The sequence below is a fragment of the Merops nubicus genome, unplaced genomic scaffold (genome assembly GCF_000691845.1).
Source record: "Merops nubicus isolate BGI_N331 unplaced genomic scaffold, ASM69184v1 Scaffold39181, whole genome shotgun sequence".
In the NCBI taxonomy this organism is placed as follows: Eukaryota; Metazoa; Chordata; class Aves; order Coraciiformes; family Meropidae; genus Merops; species Merops nubicus.
In genome coordinates, this window is record NW_008589702.1 from 1 (window position 1) to 8,876 (window position 8,876).

An 8,876-nucleotide genomic window follows, 5' to 3' on the forward strand; every position below is an offset into this window, starting at 1 on the left:
TTTTCATATTCAGTTTTGGGATAAAGGGGGATTGCACATTATTAAAATAGTTTCTCCCCCTGTGGGTGCGAATTGTTCCGTACGACCTGATTTTTAGGTTACTACTGTGTGTTTTTTAAAGTGCAGCATGATAGTAGAGCCAGAGCATCGTCTGCAGACTAGATCCATGGTTTAGTTCTGTTACTTTCTCAACCAACTATAAATTACATGCTTTACACCTTATTGATTGGTGGTTTAGCTTAATACAATAATACTGGAAATTATCCGCTTGTAGTTGTGAAAGCCGCCGCAGAGCGAAGAGGTGTGTGAGAGCGATCCTAGAATTCTCTTCTGAAGAGTTCATTATTTGCAAGAGGACTGTGGACATCGGGTTTCATGGAGTTGAAGCTTGTGCAGATGGGTTTTCTGCAGCCGTACGGGTAGAATACTGCTGCAGGTTGTCTGGTGGGGGCCCTCAGAGCAAAACTGCCGTGTTGCTGAATGGTATTTCACGTCCAAAGCATCAGTGATGTGCAGGCCTATTGGCAAACAGGATGGGAAGGTGAATCCAAAATAATGTTTTTAAAATAGGTGTTAGAACCCGTCGGTATTTTTGCTTCGTCTGCAGATCTTGCTGCTGTAATTAAGATCAGCAGAGATGTTAGATCCTTTTTATGTGAAATAGGGAAAACTGTAGAAATACGTGGTTCTGAAACACACTTTGACTTCATTAATCTTCTGGGGTTCTGGGAAGCACTTTTCTTCTTTGCTTTTCTTTTACAGTTCTCCACACTGCTGTAGGGGGAAATGATTTTGAGAATTAAGAAGAATCAAAATCAATGAGTTTTTTTTCTTCAGGGGGCCAAGTATTCAGTGATTCTTCAGAGTGTTTTGTGATTGTTTTGATCTGAAGATAGAAGAGAGAGTGAAGTAGAAGCAGTGAGCAATATTGAATGCCATTCTCGGGAACAAACACGAAGAGGGAATGCTGCAAACAAGCTGGCTTCATGTTTGAATCGTATTTTTTGTAGGTGCATCGCAACTATCTGCTGATTTGTTTTTTCACGAATACTTCTATTAAGTTAACTAGTCAAAAAGTAGAGACTTTCTTCCCCTTTTATTCTTACCCATACTTGTTTTTATAATGAGGACAAGAAAGAAATCCTGTCCTCTGAGTTGACAGCCTTACAGAAGGATGGGCGGTGGGGGAATGCATCTGGACACTGGTGTCCTGGTGCTCATCTTCTCTCTGTTTTTACTGTTTGCAGGTTCTGTCCTCCATGATGGCGTCAGCTCTGCCCAGAACCCTTGGGGAATTGCAGCTCTATCGAATACTACAGAAAGCAAATCTCTTATTCTACTTCGATGCCTTCATTCAGCAGGGTGGCGACGATGTCCAGCAGCTCTGTGAAGCAGGTGAAGAGGAGTTTTTGGAGATAATGGCTCTCGTGGGCATGGCTAGCAAGCCGCTGCACGTGCGTAGGCTGCAGAAGGCTCTGAGGGACTGGGTCACAAACCCTGGTCTGTTTAACCAGCCCCTCACCTCCCTGCCGGTCAGCAGCATTCCCATCTACAAGCTGCCGGAAGGGTCTCCGGCGTGGCTGGGGATATCCTGCAGCAGCTACGAGAGGAACAGCAGCACCAGGGAGCCTCACCTGAAGATTCCAAAATGCGCCGCCACGACCTGCGTGCAGAGCGTAGGCGCCGGCAAGTCCGACGTGGTGGGGAGCTTGTCCCTCCAGAGCGGCAGCGAGCCCCGGCTCTGGCAGGGGCAGCACACCACCGAGAGCGAGCACAGCCTCTCCCCCGCTGACCTGGGCTCTCCGGCCTCGCCCAGGGAGAGCAGCGAGACTCTGGACGCTGCCGCCGCGCTCTCCGTCGCCGAGTGCGTGGAACGCATGGTGCCCTCCCTGCCCAAAAGTGACTCCAGCGAAGTCAAGGAGTTGCTGAAAACAAATAAGAAACTGGCAAAGATGATTGGGCACATCTTTGAGATGAGTGACGAGGACCCTCACAAAGAGGAGGAGATCAGGAAGTACAGTGCAATATATGGCAGGTTTGACTCGAAAAGGAAGGATGGCAAGCATCTCACCCTCCACGAGGTAAAGTACCTTGAGTGACAGTGGGCTTCCTGCCCTGTTCCTACACCTCTTGTGAGGTGCTCTTCACAGAGTACACTTTTGGTGCGTGTTCTTCTCACCGGGTGACAGGAGCTGTGTCTTCTTGGCTGGGTGTGAGCACGCGTGCAGTGATGACTTTGACTTGGAGTCCTCAGGCTGCTCGGTGGCTGGTGTGGCCTGTCAGAGGGTTTAAGGAGTTTGGCACTGAAGTAGCAAGCAGGTATTTCGCTGAGCGTGGCTTCTGGGATTCCAAGTGTTTGGCATATTTTTAAAGCCGTGCCTTTGACATCCCATTGCAGCTTTGAGAGTAGACAGGTTGGTGGGAAGATGAGTAACTGAAGCTGCTTGTGTCTGGTATCAGAACACCTGGCTTGGTGACTACTCTCTGCTGTCTTCCCTCACCTTGAGATCCTGCTCTGTAGCTTGTGCCCTGGGGGTAAAAAGGATTCTGCTGCTGAGGTCCCTAAACCTGGTGTGGTGGGATTTTTTTGCATTTGATTTGGGATGAAGCTGAATTACAGAACCTGTGTGCTCATTTGGGCATGGGGTGTTAAGCCAGTCAAGTGAAGTACAGACTGTGAGGAGGAGGGGAAAGGACCATCTCCAGTATTGATGGCTGGCTGTAATTTGAAGGTTTGTCCTTTAATACCTGCGTAGCATCTGTTCCCTCTTGTCCTTAGAGGTCCTTGCAGGCCTCCTTCTCTTCTCTTCTGGCACACGCTGCATCTCTTGTAATGCAATAGGTGTGTCTGTGTGGGGAATGGTTCCCGAGTGCCAAAATACGGTACAAGAGGAGAACAAACATTAATTCAAGGCAGTGCCAAAGCGCTGTTGATACGAATGCTGCATCAGCATTTTCACAGTTAACAGTGATTGCAAAATTTCAGTTGGATTTAAAATTTGGCATGTACGGCTTAGCTCCTAAAAGGAAAGGCAATGTTTATGTTACAGGAGTGCCAAAAAAACTGTACTGGCTTTAGCCTTTTTTCGCTTCAAGAAGTTTTGTAGGTGTGTGATCCGTAGTGTAAGACTAGGTTCTCTGTGTGCTGCTGACTAGAGGGGCATAAGGAAACAAGGCGTATTTCTTTACGTTTTTGTTTAGGTATTTACATTTATAAGGCAACTGCACATCACCAACAGTGACTTCACAAGGGCTTTTACTCCAGACTGGAGAGAAGCTTCCAGGGGAACTTGTCAGCACTTTGCTGCCCAGTTGTAGCTGTAGAGCTCTCACTTAGGTGCTTTGAGATGGACACTTACAATCCAGCAATTCATCCAGCGGGCAAGAACAGATCTTGTCTGACTCCCCTGACCATGTGGAAGTCTCTCCCATAACAGAACAAGTTGTGTGTGAGATGGAGGAAGGATTTGAAAGGATTCTTTGTGTAGATGCCCTTTGTATGCTGCTGCAGAGCCAGGGTTCAGGGAAAGGGGGTCCTGGGTCCTCCCCACCTGAGGAGGGAGGCAGTCAAGGTGTGTGATGTGTACAGCTGTGTGCTTTTGCAGTCTCTCTGGGATAGCAGTGGCAGAAAACACTCAGAAATCTGGGTAGAATTCTCCTAGGACAATTTCCTGGCATCCAGCAGTGCAGTGGGAGGTGGCCACTGCGGGCAGCCTCTGTGCCAGCCACATGGGAGGCTCAGAAATGGCTCTGTAAAGCTGGAGGAGCAAGGAGTGGGGTGGCAGTTTGAAGGAGCAGGGTAGCAAAGGACTGAAATTCTTCAGTTCAGGAAGAGAGGGCAACTGCTCTGCCATGTTAATTTTATATTTTTTTTTTTTAAGTACTGCACTACAGATCTTTCCTGTATCATTGCAAAACCATGTTTAAAGAAGGAATGAGAGCATGGTTTGGCTGTAGGAAATATTTCTATCGCTATTGTGATTAAGGGCACAAGATCAAAGGAGTATGTGGTTGACTTATGCCTCACTTACGCATGTGGGGCCTCGCTGAACTTGATGGGAACTGCACACATGCAAGGAAGAGGAATTTACTCATAATTGGTTTACTGTTTGCTTAAAGAGGCCAGATTTCACAAAGCTTTGTCTTGAACGGTTTTCTCTCCGTTTTAAAGCAGAAGATACACAAATAGCAGCAAGGCCTTTTTGTTTTTTAAGATCTGCTTAGCCAGAGTTTGCCTCTTGTAAATTCAACTTCAATAGAATTTTTGTTTTGATGGCTTAAACAATTTGCTGCTCAGAAGGAAGGACCTTAAACAACCAAGGAGGTAAGTTTCTGCTTGTCCAGAGACTGTTTCTGCACGTGTTAGTACATTCCAAGGCTGTCATTCTGCCTCACAGTTCAAGGATTCTCCTTGCAGCTGCCAGTCAACAGCTGAGTAAACTCCACTGTGAATTTTAGAAAGCTTAAGTAGTGGTTAGTTTCTTACTATAAAGATCAGGGTATCTCTGGCTCCTCAAGCAGAGTAGAGTTGCATGGAAATTAAAATTGAATTATTAGTGGTGAATTAGTGAGAATATTCCCTGTTTCAGGAGGAAAACTGGAGTGTCTCAGAGGGCTTGGGCAGCCATTAGAGGCAAGTGAAAGCTGTAGGCACTGGGCTGGTTTGGAAGTGTGTGCTATTGGCAGGGTTATCTGCATGAGGCACCAATCTGCCATAACATCCAATGGAGAATCTTCCAGAGGTGCTCCAAAGCTAATAAACATAGCATCCCATTGGCTCTGTATTGCAAAGCTTTTCAAGCAGGAGAGCTCTTCATGTTTAAAGTTGGGCTGGAGGAGGGATGAGTATGAGACATGCCCTTGAACTTGGTGACCTGTTCGTGTGAGTCAGATCTGTAATTTGTGTGTTAATATTTCAGTACTTGTCTAGATACTTATAAAAATGGAAAAAATCTAGTTTAGTAGTGTGAGAAACAGGAATAAGAAGTGCAAATTATCAATTTTTGTCTAGCTTGGTCTCTTCCTTTTCTTTTGCTGACTCACCGAAACAGTAGGGTTTGGTATTTAATTATGTGTTTTTTAGTGGGGGAATCTATGAACCCCATCAGATGGTAATACACCCATCCCTCTCTGTAAAGTCTGTATGGTTATGTGCTCCTCCATATCTTTAAGCCTTCCAGCAAACAGAATCTTTATTTTTAGGCATGTAATGCTTTCTAGCTGCAGTATTACAGCTCCTGAAAAGGCAGGAAGCCATGATGAACTTCAATTCAGTAAGTCTGCATGTGACCTGAAAGAAGAAAACAAGAAAAACAAACAAACAAACATTTGGCTTTTCTCATATATTAGGATAAACAGCATTTGCCTGCAACTACCCAAAGCATTTTCAGTCATTTCAGCAGTTTGCAACCTTTCAACACTTTATTGAGGGATAACAAACATCTCAAATTACTTTGTAAGCATTAGCCATAGTATTCATCCTGGGCAAAGTAATAGCTGTCAGTGTTACAGGAATGTAATGCCTGCTTTGGATAGTAATCCTTTTCATCAGTGTTGTATTAATGTGTTGGTTTTGTATCTTTTTCTTTTCTCTGTGTCTTTTTCTGAAAGGATAGACATTGTAGAACAACTGTTCCTGTGTAAAGGGTAATGGCTTGTTATTCTATTCATTGTACTGTAGGAATGTAGTAGCCTAGAGATGTTTCCCAGATTAAACTTCCCACCTTTCTACATTGAATCTCTGGGAGATTAGTTTTTTTGTCTGTACAGAGAGGGAAGCATCAGGCAACATACCTAGCTTGCCTGTTAAAGACATGTTTGCACTCTGATGAGCAGTGGGTAGTGCAAGAAAGACCCTACTCGGATCTGAGGCTTCTATGCTAAACACAGGGAAAAATGCCACTGAGCTATTGGGAGCAGCAGTTCTGTGTGAGGTTACCCTGGAAGTGCTGCATGGACACAGGCTGCTGAGAGAACCTCAGCTCTCCTGATACTTTTTTTGTGGTGGTTGTTTCTTCAGCCTCCCTGGAGAACAAGTGTCACATTAGGCAGAATCCATTTTTTCCTGATTTGGATGACACGGAGCACTGTGGCGGAGGACAGCGTGGTTCTGTCTTGCTCATTTCTTATGAAAGCTCCTGAGAACTGCTTGTGAGTTCTTAGGAGCAGGTGAGCTGCTGGCCTGGGCGGTTTGCTTCACAAGTAACCTTCTGCAGCAGGGTGAAGGGGGGGGAGGGGGGTTGAGGGAGATGCAGAACATGCTGTTGACAGCAGCAGCAAAGTAGCTGTGCTCATTTGTGAGAAGCCAAGCCCATTCGAAGCACCTTAATTTCTAGAAATAAGAGTAGAATTGCTGTGGGCACTTTGGAAAAAACACCCCTAGTATACTGTTGGCTGCTTGCTCTTGTGCCTCGTTACAAGTGCTGGCTGCTCTTCAGCTGAGGAAGCTGTGACTCCCTGCAGCCCCTGATTACTGTGGAAGGAGCAGGGAATTCCTCTCTGGAATCTCCGTTCCAGTGTCTCTCGGTGCATTGGGGATTTTATTGTCTGTCCACACTGACCGTAGCCTTTTCAGACAAGGTAGTATAAATCATAATGGTATCACCACTTTCTATAGGCTTTTGAAGAGTGTTGCAAAACCATTTTGAGCCTTAACTTACTGCTTTCCCTCCTCCTTCCCCCCTCTGTATGAAACTATTGCCAGCAGCAGAGACACTGGAAACGTGTCCCAGTAGGCTCAGGAAAACATCCTTGAAACAAGTTACATTTGATTCATGTCTGAAGATAGTCTTCACAAACACGAGGGTGAGAAACAGCTTAAAAAAAAGTTTAATCGTTTCTTAAACCATCACCTTCTACAGAATTTGTGCTGTATTCACCAGGGAAAGCCATCTGTACCCACACTGTCAGGGTGTTGGGTTTTTTTTTTCCCCAAGTCCTGGGCATATTGCGTTTATAAAAATAGTATTCCCTGTAAACCAGGCTTTGGGAGCCAAACACTGTGAACGTTCAGAGCTACTGTTTTATACTGAGATTTAATTAATGCTGCCACGAGGCAGAAGCAGCACACGTTGAGAGAATCTTACAATAGCTTTTTACTTTAAAGGACATTAAATGCACCAACTACATTTCTATCTCCTCTCTTCCCAGCAGCTTACCTGGCTTAATAAGGGTGTAAATAAACAGAAGAAACCCTCCAGGGTTTAGTAGACAATCGGAGGTGATTTTACTTGCAATTGAAATGTTATTTTTTCAGCAGAGCAGGTACTTTTACAAGCAGACTGGGAGTGTGCAGAACGGTGAACCCCTGGTTTTGTGTTTAATTTCCAGCTAACAGTCAATGAAGCCGCCGCTCAGCTGTGTGTGAAAGATAATGCCTTGTTGACCAGGAGAGATGAACTCTTTGCACTAGCTCGGCAAATCTCTCGAGAAGTTACCTACAAGTATACTTACAGGACCACCAAGTAAGGTTTTAATTAACTCAAAGGACCTTTACTTTCAGGCAGCTAATGAGTCTGATAGCATTTCTCCTGAAGCGCTTTCTTCAGAGACACTTTCTTCCTGCTCTTTAGCTAGCAAAGTGCTCTTCTGAGGAGGGTGGGAAAACGCTCTTTAAGTCGTGAAGCTTTCAAACTGCTAAGATTTAGCTGTCTTGAATTACCTTTTTATTTGCTCTCTAGTTTTTCCAGATTTTGTGATGGTAGTGCATGTTGAGAGGCATCAGAGAGGCTGGCATTCCAGATGTTGGAGACATTTGTGTATTTCAAGGTGAAGATATATAGGCAGAGTAGCCAAAGCTGCTTAATGTATCACATTTTTTTTCCCCATGTACAGATTTGGCCTGTTAGTTTCCAGGGAATGAAAAAGATAAGGTCAAAGAGAGTGGCATACAAACTTGCTTTAAAGGAACTGAAGCCGAGTCCTGATTTCAGTTGCTGCTGTTCTGTTAAATGAATTGCTGTTGTGAAACGGTAACAAAGGCTTGGCAGCTTTTAAGTATAAATAAAACTTTAGAATTAATAAATATGATTGAAAGTCATGATCTTTTCTATATACTGTTTTTAAATAATAACTCCCATGTGTAATGCAATATGCTTTCAAGATAAGTCTTCCTATGCTTCTAGGAGCTTTTTAAGGTTTTCCTTTGCTCCTCTTTTTTCTATAGTGATTAATGTAAATGTGTGTCCATTCTGGGTAAGCAGTTCCAAAGGCATTTTTGTAACCTCTGTGCTCAGGTAGCTTTCCTTTTTGTTCAGAAGAAGAGCGCATGAGTCTCTTGACACTTGTGAAAATTAACACCAGGTGCTTGTGTTGCTTTCGACTGGAGGGATGTTTTCTGCCCTGTCCAAGTGAATCAGAGGCTTTTTCTGTGCATCTCAACTTGCTCTTGACTGATTTTTCTTTCTTTGTTTCCTTGACTTTTTTTTCATCATTATGTCTCATGGTCAGGGTGAGTGTGCTGTTTGCTGATAGTTTGTGTCTTCTCTTCTAGATCTAAATGTGGAGAAAGGGATGAGCTGTCACCAAAGAGAATCAAGATAGAGGTACAGTATTATGACTCCTGATTTTTGACCTGTGTATGCTAAAATTCACTTTTGTTTTGAAGGGATCTGTTTTCAGGGAATTTGTCAGAAAAACATTTGACAGGCAGTTGATGGGTGTGAGAGAGAGAGGAGGAGAACATCACCACTGTCTCTTCAAATATAAAAAATGCCTGATGAAGAAGCCTGTAGGAGCAGGGGTGAAGGGTAGGATTTGCTTAATGGTAAAGGAACTCTCAGTGTTTTGCACTCTGAGTAGGAAGAGGAGGAATGGGACTGACTGACTTCCTGTGGTGAAATAAGCTCAAACACTGTATGAAATGTCCTCCCTTGAAT

At 44.3% G+C, this 8,876-nt stretch overlaps 1 protein-coding gene across 1 annotated transcript; it reads left to right on the forward strand.

The window, feature by feature from the left end:
- Positions 1–1,217: 1,217 nt before the first annotated feature.
- On the forward strand, positions 1,218–8,564 carry NAB1 (NGFI-A binding protein 1 (EGR1 binding protein 1)). The gene is made up of 3 exons (XM_008949675.1): positions 1,218–2,081; positions 7,330–7,463; positions 8,492–8,564. The coding sequence occupies exons 1-3, from the start codon at positions 1,260–1,262 to the stop codon at positions 8,562–8,564; spliced, it is 1,029 nt and encodes a 342-aa protein (XP_008947923.1). The 5' UTR covers positions 1,218–1,259.
- Positions 8,565–8,876: the final 312 nt, after the last annotated feature.

Excerpts from the sequence above, each read along its gene's own strand:
- NAB1 (XM_008949675.1), top strand. The coding sequence starts at position 1,260 with ATGATGGCGTCAGCTCTGCCCAGAACCCTTGGGGAATTGCAGCTCTAT. Across the intron at positions 2,082-7,329 it reads AGCATCTCACCCTCCACGAG|CTAACAGTCAATGAAGCCGC; the intron begins GTAAAGTACCTT and ends TTTAATTTCCAG. Across the intron at positions 7,464-8,491 it reads TATACTTACAGGACCACCAA|ATCTAAATGTGGAGAAAGGG; the intron begins GTAAGGTTTTAA and ends CTTCTCTTCTAG.